Here is a 26,511-nt window from a genome sequence, read left to right on the forward strand (position 1 = left end):
AAAAGGTGTATAGTATCCACCATTGTAACGTGTCTTTTTAATTTTGTGGTGATCTATAATTGATCTTTATTTAGTACCTCTATATAAAGAATAAAATTATTATATAGGTATATATTAAAAGGTCGAAAACCACTGTGTTAGGTATTTCTTTTGGCCTAGGGGTGCCGTGAAAAAATTACTGGGACACTAAGAGTGCCGTGAACCGAGAAAGTTTGGGAACCTCTGCTCTACACTAATGAACCAATGCTGAAATTCTATATTTATGATACTGTATTTAACTAACAGAACAGAGGCATTCTTTGTAAACACTTTTCAGATTGAGATAATTTTAATTCCTTTCCCACATACAAAAAATTGGAAATAAAATATAACTAATGTACATCGACAACCATGATGCTTTAAAATAACTTTTCAAAACTTAACTGTTAAAAAACCTTTAAAACACAAAGGAATTCCTCTAAGTTAAAACTAACAGTTCTGGAGAACAAAAAAAAAAAAAAAAATCCATATCAATGATATCCATGTCTTGAATGGCAACTGAATTTTCACAAGCTTCTACTATTAAATCTAAAGTACATTAATGTGTTGTTTTGTATACTTCAATGTAACCTATGAGAACTACTTCTTGTTCAAAGTATTATAAAAGTAAACCTCATTATAGATAACAGGTTATTTTCAAATTAAAACATGTTGAATCCAACCCCAATAACAAGTATTACTGAATAAATAAAAAAATTTTCAATAAATAATATCTAAACCAAAAACCTACTCTTGGGCACAATGAAAAAACCTACCTTTTACATATATAATACTGGAAATAAAAATAAATAATAATAAAAATTAATGAGGCTTAAAAAAAAAAACCCACACACAAACAAAATTGCAATTTCAGAACACCTTCGAAGAGAAAGGAATTCCTCAAAGCTGAAACTAACAGCAACTGACCTAAGTCAGAACTCTATGAATATCCTTCTCAGACAGCAATCCAAAGATTTACTGAATAAATCGTTATTTCAAGGGAGAAACTGAAAAATTAGGCAGAACTGAGAAATGGCAGCTGAAGTTTAACAAATGCAATGTAATGCATATGAGTAGCAGTAGAGTAAAGTAACAACTGTGTAGTATTACACTCGGGGCAGTGAAAATGAAACAGACTGGGGGAGGGGGAGTAATTGTGTAGTCAGATATGTTCTCTGAGCAGTTGTTGTTGTTATTATTTGGTTTTTAGGAGCATTAGCAACTAAGGCCATGTTGCTCTGGAGATATGCTGTGGTCATTCCCTGACTTTTCCACATCCTCTGTATTTGGTGGTCATGGGCTCGAACCCTGGTCTAATCAAGAAGCATGTGCTAGGCACTGCTACTCCTGCCCACCTGACTATGGAGGTGCCCTCTGAGCAGTGCAGAGAGAAACAGCACTGCTCAGAGAACAGTGCAGATGGACAGCTGTTGTTATTTGGTTTTTAGGAGCATTAGCAACTAAGGCCATATTGCTCCGGGATATGCGGTGGTCATTCCCTGAATGACCTTTCCGCATCCTCCATATTTGGTGGTGACGGGCTCGAACCCCGGTCTAATCAAGAAGCGTGTGCTATGCACTGCTGCTCCTTCCCACCTGGCTACGGAGGCGCCGCAGATGGACAGCCAGGTCAGCTCAAGAGGTTGTGCCAATAATATACAGAAACTTTGCTAGCAGGAATAAGGAGATGATTATCCCATCATATAAGGCAATGGTTAAGTCATATCTTGAGTACACACAGGTACAGAGGCCTCATTTTAGAAAGGATATAAGTTTGCTGGAATGGGTACAGAGAAGGGCAATGAAATTGGTGAGGGGAAATAAAAAGGTGTTCTTATCAAGACAGGATTCAGGTGTGCAAATTCCAGACAAGGTGATCTGATTGAGATGTTTTAGGCTTTGAATGCAATGTGCATTCAATTGATTGAGGTGTTAAGACTGAATGCTGATGGTATTCTTCCTCTTGCTCAGACTACACACATGAGGGGGGGGGGAAATAGAATAAAATTGAGGTATAATGTTTGCAGGATAGATTTGCAGAAGTTTGCATTTAGCCAGCAGGTGGTTGATTGTTGGAACACACTTCCATCTATTGTTGTGGAAGTGAGTAGTTTATATAAATTCAAGGAAGAAATAGACAAACTATTGGAGAGGATGGACATGAGGTAAGAAATTTTTTTGGCAGATGCTTTATAAGTTAGCTTTCTTGCATCATTTGCCACTACAAACACTAACTGCAAGGTGAGGAAAGAAAAATAAAAAATAAATAAAAAAAGGACAGAATAATGTCTTGGTCTTCCTCAAATTAATCTAACAGATTTCACAATGGTAAATAAGGGAAAATCTTGGTACAGTAAAAAGATTACCTGAAGGAGAGCAATGTGGTTTTTCACTTAGATATTCTGGATTTGTAAATACCTGTCCTCTCAGTTGAGGTCTAGAGATGTCATGGTTCTGGTGGCTGAGAGGAATAGGAGAGGGGTGGAAGAATGTCTGAAAAAATGTTTTAAATTTCAGTTTTATAACAGCACTTCAAACATTGGTCAGGATCTGGCTGTTGTAGAATGACTGAACCCAGGAAAAATTTGGTCCATTGACTCAATTGGAACCTGTATATCAGTTCCATGAACCCTAGGTGTTATACCTAGAAGAATGCCTATGAGAATCCTACTCAGGGACCAAAGGTAAGTACAAATATTTTATTAGTCTCCACTGACAACATTTCACTTTATTTCCAATGTAAACTTTGAATCTATTACATTTATTTATTTACAGATGATTGTTTATTAGAAAAACCTTTTAGCATAAAAGCAAGTAAGGCTCCCAGAGTTGATGGCATATACCCTGTAGTTTTGAGGAAGAGTGCAAGGGAGTGTACTGAACCACTGAGGTTCAATACATTTGACCAATGAGGACATCTTTGGACTCAGGGGAGAGTCCTTTGGATTGGAGAAGTGTCAATGTATCACCAGTACATAAAAGCAGTCTAAGAGTGAAGTTGGTAAATACAGACCAGTTAGTCTGACTTCAGTGGTAGGAAAAATCGTAGAGACAGTGATTAAGAGTGCAATCCGGGAACATTTAGATAGATATGGCAAACATTTAGATAGATATAGCTTTGTAAAAGGTAAATCATGCTTAACTAACTTAGTAGGCTATTTTGACACAATTACTCATGAGCTGGATTTAGGGAATAATTTAGACATAATTTATTTGGATTTTAACAAAATATTTGACTCCGTCCCTCAAGAGAGGTTGCTGTATAAGCTTGAACAGGTTGGGATTACTGGTTAGATTCTAAGATGGATTGCTGGGTAGCTGCAGAGCAAAAGGCAGAGGGTTATAATTAAGTATTCTTCAGATTGGTGTAACATCAGGAGTGGAATCCCTCGAGGATCGGTTCTCGGACTACTGTTGTTTCTCATTTTCATAAATGACATCGACGAAGGGATAGAAGGCACGATGTCAAAATTTGCAGATGACGTAAATATTAATAATCAGTGCCTAGCCACACTCCTTCAGCATGACTTGAACAGACTTCAAAGATGGTCAGAGAAGTGACAGCTATGTTTTAATGCTGCTAAATGCAAGGTCTTACAGTTGGAGAATAGTATCCCCAAGATAAACTATATACTTGGTGGGGTTGAATTAAAAATGGTGGAGGAGGAAAGGGATCTGGGAATTAAAATATGGGCAGATATGAAGTTTTCTGAACAGTACAAACAGGCAGTCAGAAAAGCCCATGGTGTCCTATCAATGATTTATTGAATGCTATCCTGAAGAGATAGGGATGTCATAATCCACTGTATAAGGCAGTTGTTGTTTTTGTTGTTGTTATTTTGTGTTTAGGAGCATTAGCAACTAAGGCCATATTGCTCTGGGAATATGCGGTGGTCATTCCCTGACCTTTCCACATTCTCCATATTTGGTGGTGACGGGCTCGAACCCCGGTCTAATCAAGAAGCGTGTGCTACACACGGCTGCTCCTGCCCACCTGGCTACGGAGGCGCCACATAAGGCAGTTGTAAGACTACATTTGGAATACTGTATTCAAGTATGGAGGCATCTTAAAAAAGACAAACTTCTTGAAAGGATCCAAAGATGTGAAACTCGAATGGTGAGATTGGTAGAAGGACGACTGTATGAGGAAAGACTCCAATTATGTGGGCTATAGAGCTTGGCAACCAGGCACCTCAGAGGTGACCTGATTGAGGTTAAGGCTCTGAGAGGGATTAGTAAAACGAATGAAGATGGAATTCTCACTGTTCTAAACAATTCCAGAAAGAGGGGTCATAAATTCAAATTACAGGGCTTGAGGTTTAGATTAGTTTGTAGGAAGTTTTCTTTTAGCCAGCAAGTTGTTGATAACTGGAACAAGTTGCCCTCATGGGTAGTTGAGGCTGACAGTTTGAATAAATTGAAAGGTCTGCTGGATACTTACCTGTGTGAGAAGGGAAGCATATAATTTGTGGTTTTTTTGCCAGTACAGCAAAAAGCCTATGGCTTCCTTGCACTATACAGCAAATACTGTTACTATTTAAAAGATTGTTTTTGAAGAAACCTATGTCATGCTACAATTCTGAAACAACCAACACTTAACTTCCACTACTGACTAAGGTCAGTAGTGGAAAAAGGGAGTTAGGAGTTACGATGTGGTTGGATATGAAGTTCTCGGAGCATTGTAGACAGGTTGCAAGGAAGGCCCATTGGCGATTTACCAAGCATTTGCTAGTAAAGATAAGGACACATCGTAACCCCATTATACAAGGCTATTGTTAGACCACACTTGGAATACTTTGTTCAAGTATGGAGACTGCACCTAAAAAAAAAGACCGAGCTTCTTGAAAGGGTCCAGAGATAGGTAATTCGCCTGGTGAGATCAGCAAAAGGACATCCACATGAGGAAAGACTTCGAATATGTGGGCTGCACAGCTTGGAAACTAGGCACCTTAGAGGAGACTTGATGTGTTGGGAGAAGTTGACTGCATTGCAGGAAGTTTTATTTTAGCCAGAAAATTAAAATTAGTGGAATAAGTGGCTGACAGTTTGGGGAAATTCAAAGGGCAGCAGAATAGTTACCTACAGAAGGAGGGAAATGCATAGGTTGTCTATTTCCTTTTCTTTGATTATTTATTTTTTTTTTATTATTATTATTTTACTTTTTTTTTTCTTTTTTTTTTTTTTTTGGCTGGTCCAGCATAAGCCTTGGGTTCCTTGCACCATATGGCTGATACTAATACTAATGAACTTATTCCCTGATTTGTACACAGTAAAAGAATAAGTTAACAGATAACCAATTATTGAGCGTTACGTAGAACCTGTACTAAAAAGCATTAAGTTTAACAACGTAAAGTTCATATTTTAAATAAGCGTATGCTGTTGTATAACCTTTGTTGCTCTCCTAGCATATGAATGATGTGTTGGGGCCAGTGTAATTTATTTATTTATTTATTGAATAAATAATAATCATAAAAATGAATATGCATTTTTCCACTGTTTCTTTATTAATGCTGTGAAGAAGGGTTACACAAAAGTAATCCTAATTGACAGGGTTACTTTTGTGTTTCAGAAATCTGAAACGTAAAGGAGTAATTCACGTAGGCAAGACTATGCCGAGATATTCTTGTGGCTGTATGTAAAATACGTTTTGGTGCCCCTTTCCTTTTTATGAATTCTGAAATCCCTGCGTGAGGTGCATGCCACATTTCAGCCCATGTTTACATTGATTCACACCTGGGAAGTCACCTCTGGTTTAAGTGGTGCAATGTTCCGGACTTTACACAGGGTTGCTATCAGTATCATCAAAGTTTCACGAGATATTATTATTATTATTAGCTATATGGTGCAAGGAAGCCTGAGGCTTATGCTGCACCAGCCAAAAAAAAAAATTCTCCAAGTTACCCTGAGCGAGAGAGAGAGAGAGGGCAAGAAGGGAATCACCAAGAAAGAGAAGAATGATGATATCCAGCTCAGAACCCTGGGTGTGCCAAGTCCATACTCACCAGATGTGAGCCCCCGGTGATAATATGTTTTGTAAAACAACCAGACTTAGCCAAAATTTGGCCCACTTGACTTGTAAATGGAACTTGAATATTAGTTCCATCAGCCCTAGCTGTCATACCAGGAAGAATATCTGTGACAAGCCTCTGGGACCAAAAGTAATTACGCAAATATTTATAACTTTATTTGCCTAAAATTATGAGATTAAACCAATATTCAATCCATTTCCCAGCCTTTTAGATTATGGTGAAGGGTATGGAATCTGTTTTTCTGTATGCATGCACACATGGCACCATCCTCAGTGTGGCCCTTCCCGTGTAATACTCTCACCCCCTTCTTGACAAGGTAAGGTAGTGTAAACAACATTAGTGATTTGTATATTTTCAACAGGATTGGCATTTCTTGCCTTAAAATTATTAAATATTTTATTAGATGATGAAAATGCTAATTTATAATCTGATTATAACCTGATAAATGCTAATTTAAAAATACCTGATAAAGGTTTTATTTTTACTTTACCACTATTCTTTCAATTTATCTTCTGAATGCATCATGAATAGCCAAACTAACAAAACAAAGTTATCTGCAGAAAGATCTAAACATCCCAAAAGCTTCATCACACAATTCACAAATATACATGGTCTATATTCCAATCTCAATGATGTCTATTTCCACTTATGGTCTGCCAAGCCTCACTTAGTTTTTCTAACAGAATCCCAATTATCAGTTGCCTCAATCATTTCTCATCTCAGTTGTCTTGATTACTTGGTGTGTAACTCATTTCAGTTCAAAGGGTGATACTTGAGCATATGCCAACTGTGATATTCTCTGTCAAAGACAGTAATTTGGAATCTTCTCTTTTTGATCTTCTTTGACTTAAAATCTCTCCACCAAATGCTGTCAAATTCATCTGTTGCTTCTATCATTCTCCCAACTCCACTAATCACTTTGAACTCTGACTTCTTTTCTTTGAAACTCAATTTTCTCCAGTCCAACTTTCCTAACTTGAGATAATTTTCCTTGGCAACTTTAACATTCACATCAGTTGATTTCAGTTTTCTAATCACAAAAATACAGCTGGTTGAGATAACAAGTCTTCGTAATTACTAATGATCTCAAATAGATTGCTCATTTACCTACTAGAATATCAGTGTAATCCTTCTTGAATCCTAACCACACACCTAACACTCTCTCTCTCTCTCTCTCTCTCTCTCTCTCTCTCTCTCTCTCTCTCTCTCTCTCTCTCTCGATCTTTTTCTCACAAACAATCCTTTCAAGTACCCAGCTGAGGTGAGTGGTCTTCTAGGCACCTCAGATCACAAGGTGGTGATAGTCTCTTCTTCAATGAAGCCTTTCTCTCATGGCCATTCATGGCCTCACATGTTTGTGACTACACGAATGTGAAATAGGATAATCGGCAAGATTTCTATTCTTCTTTTCCTTGGTTGGATTATTGTTTTAAATCTTCTGACCTTAATACTTTCTCTGAAATTATTCTTGTAGGGATGAAATCCTTTATTACTCCACCTTAAAATCTCATCCTTTATTTAAACCTTGGCATTCTTAGCACTTTTCTAATAAAAGTGCTAAGAATGTTGCATATCACAATTGGTTCACATGTATTAGTCAAATACATGTGACTAATTCATGTGAACTAGATTTTGAACAGACAGAGTAAAAAACTTGCAATGGTGGTAGAGCATTCTGGTCTCATGTCAAAGCTATTGGCCACAACTTTTACCCATCTATACCCCCACTACGGTTAAAACCCTATGATTTTATTACCTCTTCTGCTAAACATAAAGCCAAAGACTTACTGACATCCTACTTTTCCTCTTAACTCTTGTACTGATGATTTGGTAAACAACCTCCTGCCATTCCCAATAGACTCCGCTCAATACCATCTGTGGTCCTTCTGTTCCATCAAAAGGATGTCAGAACTTTGAACAATCTTGATGCCAAGAAGGCTCCAGATCTGAGCATACTCTACTGGTGTTTTTCGTTCAGCTTGGAATTTGTTCATATCCAGCCAGTTTTTAAGGAGGGTGTAGATTTAATCTATTTAACTAAGAGCATAATTCCCCCCCTCCTCATGTCATGTCATTTCTCTCCTTTCTGTACACATTATACTCTGCATATTCAAATTCTGCATTCCTTATGTCTGAGTGACATCTACTCTCCAATATCCCTACAATATCTGCATTTGATGACCTAATCAGTACTTCAAATTCATCAGATTTATTTACTGTATCAGTACCTAGTATCAGTGTCCATGCAAGTATATATGCACTTGCTCTTACTCTTAGTCACCCTATCACAGCCCATGTATTTGCTTGTTCCATGAGGACCCTCAGCAGGCCTTGATATCCCCGACACCTTTGTTTTCCAGGCTGCCACACAATCCAAGAGAAGTGTGAAAATCACATACACCTCTGCCTGCAGTGTTGTTAATCTATTAGAGGGTGTATCCTGTTCCCCACAAAAGCTAGCAGTTTTTCAACCCATGTAAGACTTGATAACATCAGAAAATATTCTTGCACCTCTTTTATTTAAGTATCTGATCCAAGTAAAAATAGTCTCTCCTGTTAAAAAGCACAGCACAGACACTTTAGACTTAATATCAAAAGAAAACATAGTCTGTCATAGGTGTAAAAATGTAAATCTTTGACCAAGGTATATACTGTATAAGTCAGTATCCTTAATCCTATAATTCATTAATCCAATTGTAAATTTTGTTTTAAAATTTGTACAAACAACATATTTGCTGTTTGCAATAGTATTTCTAAAACTCACTGAGTCTTAGGTAAATTAAATTAATGTAAATTAATGATTCCAAAAATACTTGAAAACTCAAATGAATGACCTAATAATTCACTCTGAGTATTGTCATCTTCTTTTCCAGTTTTATGCATTTTAAATAAACTTCCAATGCATGCAAAAACTTCAGCATTAATTTCGCAAATATATGTCTCAAATTCCAATCTAAATGACATCCATTTCTATCTATTATTTGCCAAGCCCTATTTACTTTTTTCTGACAGTGTTTCAATTATCAGCTGCCTCAACCATTACTTATCTTACTTTCCCTTAAGTATTCACTTTATGATTCCTTTTGCCTCGAAGGTGTTACTTGTACCTATGTCCACAATTGTATTCCTTGTCAGAGACTTCTTAATTTGGAATCCCCTCTTTTTGATTTCCTCTGCACTTAAAATCTGATTGATTCTTGCACTGCTTCTATTGGAATGAGCAGCAGCAGCCTGGAAAATACCCTGCAAATACCAGCAGTCTCAGAAATACCTTGCAAGATGCAGGTTATTTCAGAGACTGCTGGGAGTCATTGTGGTACAAGTAAACACATGGATTGTGTTAGGGTAGCTAAAAATAGGAACAGGTGCATGTATACTTGCGTGTACACCACTGCTAGGAGTTTGGTAAATAAATTTGATGAATTTGAGGTACTGCTCAAAACATCAAAGGCAGATATTGTTCAGATATCAGAGATGTGATGTCACACAGATATAAGGAATGCAGAATTGGAATTTGGGGAGTACAATGTGTACAGAAAGGATAGACAGAATAGGAAGGGAGGAGGGGTTATACTATTAGTTAAGAAACACAAAATCCAAGGAAGTAAACCAGTCGACATCGCTGGGACAGTGCAGTGTCGAGTCAGTTTGGTGTGACATAAGCATTGGGAGACCAAAATTGAGAGTAGGAGTGTGCTATAGGCCTAATGACTCTGATGAGTATAAAAAGAAACTGTACAGGGATATAAAGTGGGCCAGTAAATCAGAGTCTTATAATGGGGGATTTTAATTTCCCAGATATTAACTGGAATTTGTGGGTTGGTCACTCACACACTAGCAAGGCTTTTGTGGATTTATTGAATGATTGTTTTCTACATCAGCATGTTCGAGAGGCAACTACAGGGAGTACTACTCTTGATCTCATTATCAGTAATTATTCTTCATGCATTAAGAATCTGCAGATAAAGGAACCACTAGGTGGCAATGATCACAGTGTGTTGACATTGGATTTACTCAAAGAGGTAACTACCATCAGAGGTAAAGGGAAGGGTTTTTGCTTTCGTAAAGGCGACTACGATGGTCTGAGACAGTATTTAAATTCTACAGTGGGACCAACTGATGATGTTACCAACAGCAAATTAAAAATGGGAAGCATTCAAAGAATTTATCTTGGAAGCTACTAGGCTTTACATACCAACTAAGAAATATTGTTCAAGGTTTAGGCCTAAATGGATGTCAGATGAACTAATGAGACATATGGCAGAGAAGAAAAATGCATGGGATACATATAAATTAATGGGTGACATGGAAACCTATGATAGATAGAAGCTGGTCTGTAACTAAGTCACAAAGGAGATTAGGCAGGCAAGGGCAGATTACAAGAAATCCTTGGCAAAGGATGCAAAGAAAAACTGAAAAGAGTTCTTTACCTATGTAAACTCTAGAAGGAAAGGGATGAATCAGATTGGTCCACTAGATAATTGATGGTTCAATTGTTGATGATCCTGCTCAGGTGGCTAACAAACTAAACAAGTATTCTGCATCTACATTCACACATGAGGAGTTATTCAGGAAGGGGAATGCCAGAGGTGAGGTAAACTGTGTGGCAGTGAGCTAGATGATTTTGTAATAACTGAGAGGAAAGTGGAGGAGAAACTGTTGAGGATAAACATAAAAAATGCGCCTGGGGTGGATGGGATCTATCCAGTAAAGGAGGCAGCAAAGGAAGTAAGCAAACCCTTATCCATAATTATGAGAGCTTCCTTGGACTCAGGGGAGGTACCCATGGACTGGAGATGTGCTAATGTGACCCCAATTCACAAAGGAGGATCAAGGGGCAACAAGTAATTACAGACCTGTTAGTTTAACTTCTGTTCCAGGGAAATTAATGGAAGTACTGGTTAAAGCAGCACTGCAGGATCATCTTGACAAGAATTCAGTTATAGCTCAGACACAGCATGGTTTTGTTAAGGGAAGGTCTTGCCTGACCAATTTGATTGGATACTATGATGCAGTCACAAAAGAACTGAATGCAGGGAATAAATTTGATGTTATATATTTGGATCTTAGAAAGGCTTTTGATACTGTTGCACATGGAAGACTGCTGCACAAAGTGGAGCAGTGTGGCATTGGAGGCAAATTGCTGTATATATAAAGGGATGGTTGAGGGGGAAAAGACAGAGAGTGGTAATCAATGGACACTGCTCATCGTGGAATAATGTTATTAGTGGAGTCCCTCAGGGTTCAGTGTTGGGTCCATTGTTGTTTTCTGTATTTATAAATGATATTGATTATGGTATATCAAGCTTAATGTCCAAGTTTGCAGACAATACAAAGGTTGGCAGGGTTGTTAAGGACACTACTGACAGTATGCTGCTGCAACAGGATCTGGAAAGGTTGAGCAGATGGGCTGAGAGGTGGCAAATGAAATTTAACATTGATAAATAAAAAGTACTACATATGATAAACAGGAACCCCAGAGTAACGTATCAACTCTGTGGTACTACACTGACAGTGGTACAGAATGAAAAGGACCTAGGGGTAATTGTGTAGGCAGATATAAAGTTTTCTGAGCAGTGCAGACGGGCTGCAAGAGTAGCTCATGGTGTTTTGTCAATGATATACAGAAATTTTTCTAGCAGGGATAAGGAGGTGATTATTCCCTTGTATAAGGCAATGGTCAGGCCACACCTTGAGTACTGTATACAGGTCTGGAGGCCTCATTTCAAGGATGTAGAGCTGCTGGAATGGGTACAGAGAAGGGCAACAATATTAGTGAATGGAACAAAGGGTTGCTCTTATGAAGAAAGGCTTAAGTTTTGCAAATTACAGTGTCTGGAGACTAGGCACCGGCGAGGTGATCTGATAGAGGTGTATAAAGCCTTGAATGGTTTGAGCATGCTCAATGCTGACGGGATTTTTCCTCTTGCTCAGAATAATCACCTGAAAGGGCATAAATTCTAATTGAGGAAAGACAGATGTAGGATAGATGTGCAGAAATTTGCCTTTAGCCAGTGGATAGTTGTTTGGTGGAATCGACTTCCATCCCATGTTGTGGAAGTTGATAGCCTAAATAAATTTAAGGCTCAGCTGGACAGATATTTGGAACGAACAGAGGGGTGAAATAGGAGTGTTTTTTTTGGCTGATGCTGAATAAGCTTGCTTTCTTGCATCATATGCCTCTACTAATGCTAATCTCTCTGTCCCATTATGTTAATTCATCTTATTTCCACTCCTACTAATCATTCAGAACTCTTTGACTTTCTTTCTTCAAAACTTGACTTTCTCTAGCCTAACTTTCATCATAACAGTATGTAATTTTCCTTGGTGATTTTAATGTTCACATATCCAGTTTTCTAGTTACACTGACCAAAATGGTCCAGAAGGCTTTTGCGATTACTAATGGACTTCCCACATCTGTTTCATTTACCCAACAAAATATCAGACAATAAATCCCAACTATGCATCCATCACCTTGATCTCTCTTTTTCACCAACAACAATCCAAAGCATATGGTCAATGTTAGTGTTCCTCTAGACACTTCAGATAGTCTCTCTCTCATGCCATTCTAGGTTGGTGTTGTTCAGTATTACACGAATGCAAAAAGGATGATCTACATTATTTCTATTTCCCTTTTTAATTATTGTTTTAAATATCCCAATCCTAACATTCAAGTCAGTGAAATTATTCTTGTAGGAGGAGAAACCATTTATTCTGAAAGCTATTGTAAAATCTGATTCATTACCTAAAATTTCATTTTCCAATAAATGTGTTAAGACTGTAGTAGTAGTAGTAACAGCAGTGGCATGTGATGCAAGAAAGCAATAAGAAAGCACTGTTCAAGATAACAATGTAGCATATCATAATTGGCTTGTATCCAAATATCCAGCTTCATTTTCTGCCTATACTAAGATCTCAACAGTTATTAATCAATCCACACTATTTTGAACAGGCTAAGAGGACTTCTATTCAACAATAACCCAACTCTGTTAAAACTTGATGGTTCTATTGTATCCTTAAGTAAAAACCGAAAGACTAGCATCCTATTTTTCTTCTTATGCTTGTATTGACAAGCTTGGTAAACCAGCTCTTACCATACTCAATATACACACCACTCAATGCCTCCTGTCGTTTTCCAAGAGAAGGATGCAAGAAAATTCTGAACAATCTTGTTGCCAAGAAAGGTCGAGGTTCTGATGGCATTTCTCTTTTCTTTCAAACACGTGCTTCTCAGCCTGTTCCTATTCTGGAACCTTTTTACACTTTCCTAATCCACTGGTGATTTTCCTTCTTAAAAATTTGCTCATACCAATAACAATCCAAGAAATCCATCAACTGCCAATTCTTATACTTTCTCAAAAGTTTCCATCTGATCAATGATCACCACTGGTGATATACTGGATCATGTTACTCTTCTTTGGACAAATTCAGTGAAACTAAATAAGTTGCTCTTTTCTAAGGCTAATTGTGTTTGGCATATAGGTCTCCTAAACAAGCTCCTATCTTATGACCTCCTCACTGTTTTTTCTTATTGGGTATTCACTTTTCTCTTTGAATGCTCATTGTAGGTGATGAGACATTCTATCTTCTAACATCTCCATTAATTGTTGGTGTTCCCTAAGGTATAGTTCTTTCTCCCACTCTTTTATATTGATGACCTCCTTCCATTCATTGCAAATCCTATCTATAGTTTTGCTGATGATAGCGCACTATACCTTTCAGTTTGAAAAACTTTGCCCTGTATGAACAGCCTCAACTTCTCAAATCTCCACTTTCAATTCCTCAAATGGATTTCTAGGTTTTCAAGGGAAGGGGGGGGGGGGCACAGATTAGTTAACTTCAATCCTTCTAAAACTTGGTCCTGTCTTATTTATAGTAAAAAAAAAAGTCTACTGCACCTATGCTCACCTACAATGATATCCATATTTCTAGAAAAGATCACATATCTCTATTAGAGACTACCCTGACTTCTCTTGGCTTAAGCATATACTTTGTAATAATATTGTGTCTGCTGCATCAAAAAAAAAAAAAACAAAACCACCAGGTTTTCTGGCATTACTTTACTTCAAAAACTACTCACTTTGTATAAGTCTCAAATCTACCCTACCATAGAATATTGTTACCACATCTGGGCAAGTGTCCACAAAACTTCAAGCTTCTTCACTCTATTCAAAACAAGGAAATAACAATAGACCCATCTTTTACAAAGCCTCTCCATTGTCTCACAGATGCTGTTTCTGCTGCATGCCTTTTCTAGTGATATTTCCATGGGCACTGTTCTCAACTGGCATCTGTAGTAGTAGTAGTGGCATGTGATGCAAGAAAGCAAGTGTATGAGCTTATGCAGCAGCAAAAAAAAAAAAAAAAAAATCACACCATTCCCTCCAAATGCCTGTCCAGTTCCTCCTTAAATTTATTCACCCTATCAACTTCCACAATGACAGATGGAAGTTTGTTCCAGCAATTAACCACCCGCTGGCTAAAGGCAAATTTCCGCACATCTATCCTACATCTGTCCTTTCTTAATTTGAATTTATGCCCCCTTAGGTTCATAATCTGAACAAGTAGAAGGATCCCATCAGAATTCAGCGTGCTCAACCCATTCAAGGCCTTTGCTCTCTTCCAAACTAGCCCGAACATGTGCCCTCAACCAGTCAGCATCCACTTACTGTCCACCCTCAAACTCACAGAAACAACATTTCCTCATTTATCCTATCTACTTCTGTTTTCTGAAACAACTTTCCTTCACATGTATTTCTTGAAAATTACACCCTTCAGAAATCAAGTCCAATGTCAACAAGTATCTTCTGCCGTCTCAGCATTTATCCCACGTACAGTACTAAGTACTATTAGTTCATATTTGTGATTTCGGTTTCCAAGATAAAAATAAATTGATACAGTGGCAAAAAGAAAGGGAAAGAATGGTAAGGTATACCAAGTTTATCAACAAAGTTATGCATAAATTGAGTAATGGGCAAACAAAAATATAAATGCATGGGTCTGTCAGACCCAAAGCAGCCACTGCAGAATTAATACACAAATAAAATTTTAGCTGGACATTAAGTTCACACAGACACCATGAGGTAACAGAAATGAAGGACTGTATTCTATACTTTTTTATACAATATGGGAGGTGGGGAGGACAGGATTGGTTCAGAGTCTGTTCTAACTTTTGATAACATGAACTATGAAAGAAATCACGTTTGGTCAGAGTATGTTCTACAACAAAGCAGTATTCTGTAAGGTGCAGACACTTCTTTTACTTCAATATCACAATATTCCATAATATTCATGTAAAAGTGCAAATGATCCGGAATACCAAATATATGAATTTTATTATACAGCATCCACTACATATATGTATATACATACATACACACACACACACACACACCATATGTGGTTGATGCAGTATAATATTGCTTCCTTGCATCACATGTCAACTACTACTGTTATATTTTTTTTTGCAAATAAGTGGAAGTTTCACATTAACACAGCAAATCAATAGCAGCTGGCAATGGGTGGTGGACTGCAGTTCCTTTATTTTTAGCTTTTAAAAGTATTGGCTAAAGTTTAATTAAGAAAATGGGATGTATCATAAAGCACATATAATATTTGCATTTTTGGTATGAAACGATAATTGATTTATTTTTATTCAAACAGTCCCAATAACTAAACTTAGCTATTGAAGTCTATCTTTGGTTGATCCAAACCTGGGAAATATAAACGGGTTCTACTGAACACCGCTCTGCTAAAAAATCCCCAAACAAACTATTACTACAAAACAACCACAAATTTTCAATGTTATACTAGAAACACGAACCAATTATACGTATTATCAGAACCACGTGCTGAAGAACACTGCCACTTTCTTTGAACTCTGATAAGCCAAATGCGGTAAATAAACGTTCGATAAATACGACAGCTTTCCTAGTTAACGTGGTTCCAAAAAACAAAAGGAAAACCTTTTTTTACTTACACATTATTAAAACGAAACATGTCATCACATGTGAATGGTCGTATTGTTGTCATACTTTTTCACTGTACAAATGCCACACAACATAAAATGATTTAAATCTTATATAGTCACTTAACTTTCATTATAAACTTAGCGCCCACTTGACAATCAGCAAATACCCCTGCCAAACACGTTCATTTTAATATAATATAATTCAATATACATCCCTCATCCGAAACTGAAAATTCGTTCATTCTAAAATCACAGATGTCGTTGTCATTCGGTTATAGTTACATATGAACAGCGACATCTGGGGACTGCCAATGAAAATACCTTGTATATGTATTACCGCCATTTTCCCAAGTAAAGAGGGAGTGTGCAATTAGAAATTGAGGTAATTTTTTCCTTATTTCTCTAGTAAAATTGTTATAAACAAAGTTAAGAAATGAGGCGCAATAAGTGAATTACTCCGTAATATAGTTTAAAGCGATATCGCATGTGTTATAGACATTGGTGTCAGTCATTGCACTCATCGGTATGTTTCGAAGTTTCATCCGCCTACGGCAAGCAAAGTAGTCGGCTCAAGGACCGAATCCGCAGCTCAGAGAGAGAGAGAGAGAGAGAGAGACGGCAAAAGCAGCGCTCGCATCAGTGAGATAAGCAAAGTTTTCCTGGTTGTATTGCAGCTGATTCTTTGGACGCCTGACTGGGTCTGCTACGTAGTCAGTTTTATTTGTATTGAAAATTATTATTTAAATATGTAGTTTACGTAATATATATTTACGAAAGCTTAAATGCAAACTTTTAGAGTACTTTTATGATATTTCGACGTGTTTTTCTTTCTATCAGAATTTCTGAAATACATATTTGAAAGTTGTAAGAAAATATTTTACGATATACCAAAGAGCTATTTCTGAATTTCATAACTGGACAACAGCTTATTTTGTTTTTCGTTAACCATTTCTTTGCAATACTTTGAGTACGATATGAAAATCTGATTGGATATAATTTGTCTTCTGCTGCTGTTTTACCCTATATATGTCCGATAATAGGTAAACAGTTTAAAGTTTCAGAAGTGAGTTTTTTTCGTTAATCATTTTCTTCCTATAATTGAAGTACAATATGAAAATCTGATTGGATATAATTTGTCTTCTTCTGCTTTTATTAACCTATATATATATATCGGATAATAGGTAAACAGTTCGTAGTTTCAAGTGAATAATTAATTGCTGTTTCACATTATCATTGCTTGATAGTTTTGAAATCAGTTTAAGAAATGCTATTTTGTGTAAAATAGTATATGCTTTCTTAGTATCGGTGGGAATGGTTTGACTACCTGGTCACCATGACAACCTTTTATTTTTGCTTAGACTTCGAATTTGTGCAAAATAAAATACAGTATGTGAATTGAAAACGATAAAATATGTGACGATTATACTTCGGCTTCATTCCACTTGAGTTTTATAATAGATACTAAATGTGTAATTAAAAACATTAATAATACCATGATCTACGTTATAATATACTTTTCAAGTAGCCGAATTAGCTGGTTAACGAGCCCAGGTGAGCTTCCTCCTCCCTCCAATTCCTCCTTTTTTTTTTTTTTGTTTCTTTTTCTCAAATAAACTGACTTAAAACAATGCAGTAAAAACAGATGATAACCCCAGCAGTAGATATACGCTCTCGAGACTCAGAACAAAAATATTTTTTGTACTCAAATAGAACGCAATATATGCTGGAAATATTTGATTAGTTTATCGGAATAAAAGGCTACATTGATATAGTTCGACACACACAATCCCAATAACTAAATAAATTTGGCTACGTTTCGGATTTCTATATCAAAATCTGTCTTCGGCTCTGGTTCTTGGGTTAAAGCTTACCTGATCACTGACCTCTAAATACAAAATCCATGCGCGAACGCGGATTCCTATATAGAAACCCGGTACGTAGCCAAATTTAGTTATTGGGACTGTTTGGATCGAAATGTATCAATTTATCCTTTCATACCAATAAATTAATGAAATATTTCACGCAGTCAAGTGTTTCTTATTAAATATTCTTACTTAATAGTTTTCCCATACTATAAGAAAGTCTTTCTCGAGATGAATTACTTAAATTTGTATTTAAGTAATTAATATAACATATGTTATTACAACATGTATTAACATATAACAGGTATTACAAGTTATGTGTTGTATAAATAGATGCATATACAGTTCTTAAGCAACGCGAAGGTGTTTCAGTGAATTAGTTAACTTTAAAATATGTTGTTGGCGATTCAAGAAACGTGGCGCTTGGCTTTGTGTCATAGATATATTTATAAAGGTTAGTGTAAAAGCTCCAAATCCAGTAATTCTAGGATTAACCAATTCGCTTTGGTAAAAAGCCCGAAATTTTCCAAAGCAAATTGGTAAAAGTCCGAAAAATTAAAAAATGTTCACATCACGATTCATTCACTCCCCCCCCCCCTTTTTTTTTTTTTTAGAGTATAGGAGGCGGATATACATATATCTCTTATCATTGATAGGTTGTCTGGGTAACATATTCACTCAATTCGGAACACTGTATAGTGAATATGTAAAATAACATAGACAACTTTGCGGAGATAGAAGATATATCCCTGTAACCTCCAGGCCTTGTTTAAAAATCTGAAAAGTATTCCAACCAGAAAATTATTATTACTTTCCTTTTCGCACTATTACAATTTTTCTGTCTACGGAATATATACGCCCTTGTTTAAAAATCGGAAAAGTGATAATTGGAAACACAAGACCTGCGCCATTCACGTTTTCGATTTTTAAACAAGAGCGTAGGGGGTTCACTATTAGCGTAGGGGAAGCGCCTGATTACACTACTTCACTCAGATAATGGGAATTCGGACATTTACCAATTCGCTTTGATAAATGCCCGAATTTCCTAGCTTTACCAAAGGAGTTGGTAAATTCTAGGATTACCGGATTTCTGGCTCTTAATAAATATTATACGGATTCCTGAGGTACCAGTTCGCTTTGCCATTGGCAGAAACAACTCAGAAAGCTATATCCAGCCAAAGCAATCAGCAATTGGTCTAGAGAAAATTAGTTTTTACCCAGTGCAATCTTGAGGTCGATTTTAGTCGCGATCGCAGATACGTTAAGTTCCTATTGCGTATACAATCTGCTGTAACGAAAGTACGTTCATATTACGTGTTACATTACATGTTACGAGGACCGCTTCGAAAGTAATGCCTCCTAATTTTTTGCTTTCAAATGTAGCGCCATAGATCATTTCGCGTGTCATAAGTGGTCACTACAGATTTCTAGTTTCACCATTCTGAGTGGCGCTGTGATCGATCTCGTGAGTGCAGTTATAGATATACGTATCAAGCAAAGAGTGGTGATTGGATTTCTTACCCAAAGAAGAAGTGACGCCTGTCGAAATCCATACGCATCTCAAAAATGTTTATGGTGACAATACTGTAAATGTGAGTACAGTTAGATGTGTTGGATAAGACACTTCAAGAGTGAGGAAAGTAACTATATACAACAAATGTCCTCCTTGACAGTATAGCGGTTTCGTCAGTTGTTTGAGAGGTCTTGATTCAAGTCCCGTCGTAGACTGAAGGAATTTATCCCGAAGCACCTGGCCAGTAACGTCATTGACAACAGACAACAAGAGCCGAATCGACGCGCTGATCAAAGAGGACCGCTGCATCACAACTCGCGAATTGTGCGATGCAATAGGTATAGGAAAAACTGTTGTGATAACCATCATAAAGGAACTAGGCTAACAACAAGGTTTGCGCCCGGTAGCACCCAAAAATGCTGACACGTGACGAGCACAAAAAAGCTGGACAAATCATCTGTATGGAACTTCTCCAGTGCTACGAGAGTGAAGGAGAGGTTTTTCTTTCACTCATAGTCACAGGTGACGAAACCTGGGTCCACCATTATGACCCTGAAACGAAGAGACAGTCAATGGAGTGGAACCATCAAAATTCATCGCGCAAGAATAAGTTCAAAAGACAGTTTTCTGTCCGTAAAGTCATGGCGACAGTGTTTTGGGACAAAAATGGGGTCTTGCTTGTGGATTTCTTGGAGTGTGGCGCCACAATCAACTCAGATCGATATGTGGAAACGTTGAAAAGTTGAAAGGCCGCATCTGTAGAGTTCGACCGGACAAAAATCTTAATGAAGTTTTTAATCTTCTTCTTCTCCACTACTACATCTACAAGACACGACCCCACACCAGTCTGCAACGATGGAGGCCATTGCAAAACTGGGTGCACTGTTCTTCCTTACCCCTCTCATAGTTAGGATCTTACCTTACCCCTCTCATAGTTTGTGAATTGATTTAAAATAATAGAACGTTCAAAAGCGAAAGGATGATAACTCGAATAATGTAATAACATCCCTGTGTTTGTCGGCTTTTTAGTTAAAGCAAATTATATTGCCTTCCTGGATAAAATTTGCAGACAAATTTATTCGGGTTACCCATGGGGCTTAGTTTAAGCGGTCTCATTGCCGAAATATATTTAAATAGATAGAACAAATATACCTAACACCGTTTTTTCCAAACATCACTTTTTTACGGGAGATATTTAGATGGCATTCTTATTATAACGGATGAGCAAACGACGGATAATTTTTAGGAACGTTTAATAACGTCCACGCGAGGTTAAGTTTCACATTGGAGAAGGAGGATGAACAAGCGAAGACAAACTTTTTAAACTTTATGATTAACAAGAGTAGTAGTAGCAGTGGCACGTGATGCAAGAAAGCAAGTGTAGGAGCTTTTGCAGCATCAGCCAAAAAAAAAAAAAAAAAAAATCACACCATTCCCTCCAAATGCCTGTCCAGTTCCTCCTTAACTTCATTTAACCTATCAACTTCCACAACGACAGATGGAAGTTTGTTCCAGCAATTAACCACCCGCTGGCTAAAGGCAAATTTCCGCACATCTATTCTACATCTGCCCTTTCTTAATTTCAATTTATGCCCCCGTAGGTTCGTAATCTGAACAAGTGGAAGGATCCCATCAGAATTCAGCGTGCTCGACCCATTCAAGGCCTTATAGACCTCAGTCAGATCACCGCGCAGGTGCCTAGTCTCCAGCCACTGCAATTTGCAGAACTTAAGCCTCTCTTGGTAAGAGGATCCCTTCATTCCCCTCACCAATCTTGTTGCCCTTCTCTGTACACGCTCAAGTAAATCTACATCCTTCCTAAAATGAGGCCTCCAGACCTGTACGCAGTACTCAAGGCGTGGCCTGACCATTGCCTTATACAGAGGGACAATCACCTCCTTTTCCCTGCTAGCAAAATTCCTATATATCATTGACAAAACCCCATGACCTGCCCTGGCAGCCTGTCTGCATTGCTCAGAAAACTTCATATCTGACTGTACAATTACTCCCAGGTCTTTTTCATTTTCTACCACCTTAAGTGTAGTAACACACAGTTGGTACGTTTCTCTGGGGTTACTTCTACCCATATGCAATATTTTGCATTTGTCAAGGTTAAACTTCAGTTGCCACTTCTTAGCCCATCTGCCCAAATTATCTAGATCCTGTTGCAGTAGCACACTGCCATGACTGTCATTAACAACCCTGCCAACCTTTGTGTCATCTGCAAACTTCGACATTAAGCCTGATATATACAAAGGGTACTAGGAAAGTTTTGCAATATGACGCAACAATGAATCACAGGAAGCTGCATGTTGAGACATGTTCATACGTGCATAGTAGCCGCCGCGCCAAGTCGATGGGCTCAGTTATTCATTAGTAGTGAGAGTGTAAAGTGCTTGCGATGGCATCGTGGTCACGAAATGAGATAAGGACAGTTTTGCGGTATAATTTCGTGCGTGGTTTAACCATAGACCAGTGCTTAGAAGAAATGACTCTTGCACTAGATGATGATTGTCCACATCGTAAAACGATATTCAGGTGGTATAGAGAATTCCAAAGGGGAAATTTCACTCTGGAGGATTCTGAGAGGCCGGGAAGGCCACGAACGTCAGGTATGGAGGAAAACGTTACTGCTGTGAGGAAAACAGGCGAGTGACCTACCAACAGATAGAGGATACTTTGGGCCTAAATGCACCAGCAATTCGTTCGATTCTGCAAGATCATTTGCACTTGAAGAAACTTTGTTCTCTTTGGGTGCCGCATCAACTGACTGAAGAGCAGATGACACGACGTGTGACTTGGTGCCGGGAGATGTTAAAAAAAGTTTGATAAGGGACAATCTCGGTATGTGAACAACGTCGTGACAGGTGACGAGACTTGGCTGTACTATTACGATCTGCCGACCAAGGCTCAAAACAAAGTTTGGGTCTTTGATGATGACGACACACCCGTAATTGTCAGAAAATCCCGATCTGTAAAGAAGAAAATGATAGCCGTATTTTTCAAATCGAGTGGAATTGTGGAACGTGTCGTTTTGGACACGCAGAAGACAGTCACAGCTAAGTGGTATACTGAACAATGCCTGCCTAAAGTCATTGGATCTATGAAGAACCTGCGGCCAAAGTCAAGAATGGACACCTGGTACCTCCATCACGATAATGCTCCAGCTCACCGCGCCAAAGCCTGCACCGAATATTTGACCACGACAGGACTGCAACTTCTCGAGCACCCTCCCTACAGCCAGACCTTGCTCCCTGCGACTTTGCACTGTTCCCGCATGTGAAAATGAAGCTAAAAGGGAGGCGGTTTTCCAGTGATGAGGACCTTCTACGGGCTTGGGACAACGAGTGTGCTTTACTCCCTAGCGAAACTTGGCAGAACTGGTTTAAAGATTGGTTTCGGAGGATGGAGAGGTGTATTGAATGTAGAGGAAATTACTTTGAAAAAATTAAATAAACAAAGCTGTATTGCAAAACTTTCCTAGTACCCTTTGTACCTTCATCAATATCATTGATAAATATACAAAACAACAGTGGACAGAACCCTGTGGGACTCCACTAATAACATTAGTCCACGAAGAGCAGCACCCATTGATTACCACCCTCTGTCTTCTCCCACTTAACCATACTGTTATCCATTGTAGCAACTTACATTCTGTTCCAATTTGTACAGTAGTCTTCCATGCGCAAATGTCAAAAGCTTTCCTGAAATCCAAATATATGATATCAAAATTATTTTTTGCATCCAGTTCCTTTGTGACCACATCATAATAACCAATCAAATTTGTCAGACAAGACTTTCCCTTAACAAACCCATGCTGTGTCTAAATTATTGCTGCAGGCTGGTCTAGATGATCCTGCAATGCATCTTTAACCAGTGACTCCATTATTTTACCCGGAACAGAAGTTAAACTAACTGGTCTGTAATTACTCGTGTCACTCTTCGATCCCCCTTTGTGAATTGGGGATACATTTGCACATCTCCAGTCCGTGGGAACCTCCCCTGAGTCCAAGGATGCTCTCATAATTATGGCTAAGGGTTGCTTAGTTGCTTTGCCGCCTCCTTTAATATAACTGGATAGATCCCATCCACCCCAGGTGCCTTTCTTATGTTTAACTTCAACAATTTCTCCTCCACTTTGCTCTCAGTTATTACAAAATGATTAAGCACCCTGATACAATTTGATAACCTTCTTCCATTTTCAAACCTTAATAATTCCTCATGTGTGAATGTAGATGCAAAATACTCATTCAGTTTGTTTGCTATCTGAGCAGGATCATCAACAGTCGAACCATCGATGTCAAGGGGACCAATCAGATTAATCTCCTTCCTTTTAGAGTTTATATAAGTAAAGAAATCCTTGCTATTTTTCTTAGCATCTTTTGCCAAAGATTTCTCGTAATCCGCCTACGCCTGCCGAACCTCCTTTGTGACCTGATTACAAGAGTGAGTAACAAATTACAGTTTAAAATATATCGTAAGCCGACAAACACAGGGATGTTATTACATTATTCGAGTTATCATCCTTTCGCTTATAAACATTCTATTATTTTAAATCAATTCACAAACGCATATAAATATACTACGACGCAGACTGTATTAGACTATGAAGTTGAATAACTTACATACAGATTTTTAAATTAACTATGTATTCGCTAAGTACTAATGTTAGGTTGCAAGCCAAAGAAAAGTTGGTTAATAATGGAAACAACATCAAGGTGGGGAAAAAACAGTTTATTACGATTCCGTATGTCAGCAATGGTACAAACAGCTCAATATTCTTTTCAGGAACACTGATTTTAAAGTAATAGCGAAGCCCACTCAAAAACTGCATTCCGTGCTGAAAAGGCGCTCCGCACTTTCCTCTTCAGTCATGGAACTACTCGATGTAGTTTACAATATTCCATGCCCTAATTGTGATTCCTCGTATGTCGGTTCTACTAGGTGCCTTTTAGATACTCGTTTAAAGCAACATGCGGCGTCGGTTAGGGCAATGAGGGCCACGGCATCTGAACTGTCATTCCATTCGATAAACAAGGATCTTGTTTAATGAAGCTGTTTTGAGCGTACAGCATGATTACACAAGACCTAATAGCTGAAACCTCAGAAATGAAAATCAAAAACAATGCGATTAATATATGAGAAAAGGTCTCATATCGGATTCGTGCTTTTTCGCGCATGCGGGTTAGCAATTAATCTCTTAATAATACATAGCTGTGGGGATAGTTCAAATTAGTCAGTATGTTTCCTACCTGTGATCACGACAACATGTTGAAAAGTTTTGTCCCTTTAGGAAGGAAATTAATTTTAAAGAATTTTATTATCTTTCTATACATTGAAATAATTTTCCTCCTAGTGATATTTATTCAGCCAATGGGAGAAGAGAGATGCGGGTTACGTGGTAATACGTATCAAATACTAAAATACTTAACAGAAGCTTGTTTTACTGTGGTAAAACAAGCTTCTGTTTAAGCGTAGTCACGCGCTATGTTTATTACCACGCGTTACCATGCTTGATTTCCATATACAGTATACGTTTTATGTATTCATAACAGAGGAAGAGACACACACACACACACAGTGTCGAAAGCTTCTGTAAGTATTTTATTTTACCGTTATCAAAAGAAGCGAGCAGGGGGCGAAGTCCCCCTAGTCGTATATGAATTTTAACGCCGTTTATTTTTAAAAACTTTGACACAATGTTTTCAATTTCTCGAGATTGTGTGGTGTATTGGATAGATCTGGGGTCGGGTTGAGGGCCTTCGGCTAAAATCCTGGAGATGTCCAAGCATTCATGGGTTAGAAAATTGAATGCATTTATTTGATTTTAATGTAGTGTATATTTTAATCATTTTAAATTTCGAACCGAGTGTAAACAAAGAAAAAAAAAAGGGGGTCGAATTTGGAGAGTTTAGAGGAGAAGCAATCCTATGGAGAAAGATATTGAGCATTGATTGCTCTTAGTTTATAGTCAAGAATATAATAGAAATCGTCATTTTCCGTCGCATTAGCATATATGCTTAAAGCACCTATTGTTTTTATCATGTCCGCCCCACTGTCCTCATTTAATAACTCAACTAGTGGTGGTTTACATACAGCAGTTCAACTTACAGTTAACGGATGAATTCCAATTTTAATAGTATTAGTCATATACACTGTGCTGCCACTTTATTAGGTACACCTACCTCGTAGCGTGTTGAGCCTCCTTTAGCCCTCAAAATAGCCTGAATTACTCTAGGCATGGATTGAACAAGATGCTGAAAACGTTGTGCCGGAATGGAGTACCATACAGACAAGCTTGTATCACGCAATTCATTGAGATTCGAAGGAGATGTAGGCCTGCAGCGAACAGCCCTTTCCAGCTCATCCCAGAGATGCTCAATAGAGTGAGATCCAGAAACTGAGCAGGCCACTGCAGCAAAGAAAAGTCATTGTCATGTTTCTGGAACCATTCCAGGAACATGACAATGATTCGGGCTTTGTGCACCGGCGCATTATCCTGCTGGATGTAACCATCTGGCTAAGGATAAACTGTCAACATGAACGGATGCACTTGGTCAGCAACGATGTTTAGGCACGATGTGGCATTTAGACGTGAATCTGTGGGTATCAATGGACCCACCGTTTGCCAAGAAAACATTCCCCACACCATAACACTGCCCTCACCACCTTGTGCATATGACGGGTCCAAGGATTCATGTTGTTTTCACCAAATTCTGAGCCTTCCATCAACATGATGCATCAGGAGCTTTGACTCGTCACACCAAACAACTGTTTTTCCAATCCTCGATAGTCCAATGCTGGTGTTTCGGTGTTCCCACAGGACGCATACTCTCTTGTTCTTAATTGATAACAAAGGTACGCGATGTGGCCGTCATCTGTTGTAGCCCGTTCGCGACAAAGTGCGGCTAGTAGTCCGTTGCGATATTTTGTTCTGCGCACCAAGGTTGTATTCTGACGTGATGTGCGACATTGTGGCCCGTCTGTTTGCACAATTCTAACCATCCGCCTCTGTCCTCTCTCATCAACAAGCGAGTTTCTTCCACAGGAGTGCCGTTGAGAGGATGTTTTCTGTTCGTTGCACCATTCTCGATACACCCTTGAAACTGTGGTGCGTGA

The 26,511-nt window shown here is 38.1% G+C and overlaps 2 protein-coding genes across 6 annotated transcripts in view; one reads left to right on the forward strand and one right to left on the reverse strand.

Moving 5' to 3' along the window:
- Nucleotides 1-16,279, reverse strand: part of Naa20A (N-alpha-acetyltransferase 20 A) — a 166,786-nt gene extending 150,507 nt beyond the window's left edge. Inside the window, exon 1 of the mRNA XM_090376522.1 lies at nt 16,027-16,279. Within this exon, the coding sequence (XP_090232648.1) occupies nt 16,027-16,079 (53 nt within the window). The 5' untranslated portion in view covers nt 16,080-16,279. The remainder of the gene's footprint in view (nt 1-16,026) is intronic.
- A 33-nt stretch (nt 16,280-16,312) lies between these two features.
- The window catches only part of LOC150084644 (uncharacterized), a 387,737-nt gene continuing 377,538 nt past the window's right edge, over nt 16,313-26,511 (forward strand). For 2 of the 5 annotated variants that reach the window (XM_090376524.1, XM_090376526.1), the window contains exon 1: nt 16,634-16,727. The gene's annotated coding sequence lies outside the window, so the exon portion shown is untranslated. Of the gene's footprint in view, nt 16,400-16,633; nt 16,728-26,511 lie in introns of those variants that run through there. The other 3 variants (XM_090376527.1, XM_090376523.1, XM_090376525.1) reach the window with 3 other exon arrangements.

The sequence above is a fragment of the Mastigoproctus giganteus genome, chromosome 6 (assembly GCF_048544385.1).
Source record: "Mastigoproctus giganteus isolate SK-2022 chromosome 6, ASM4854438v1, whole genome shotgun sequence".
Taxonomy (NCBI): domain Eukaryota; kingdom Metazoa; phylum Arthropoda; class Arachnida; order Uropygi; family Thelyphonidae; genus Mastigoproctus; species Mastigoproctus giganteus.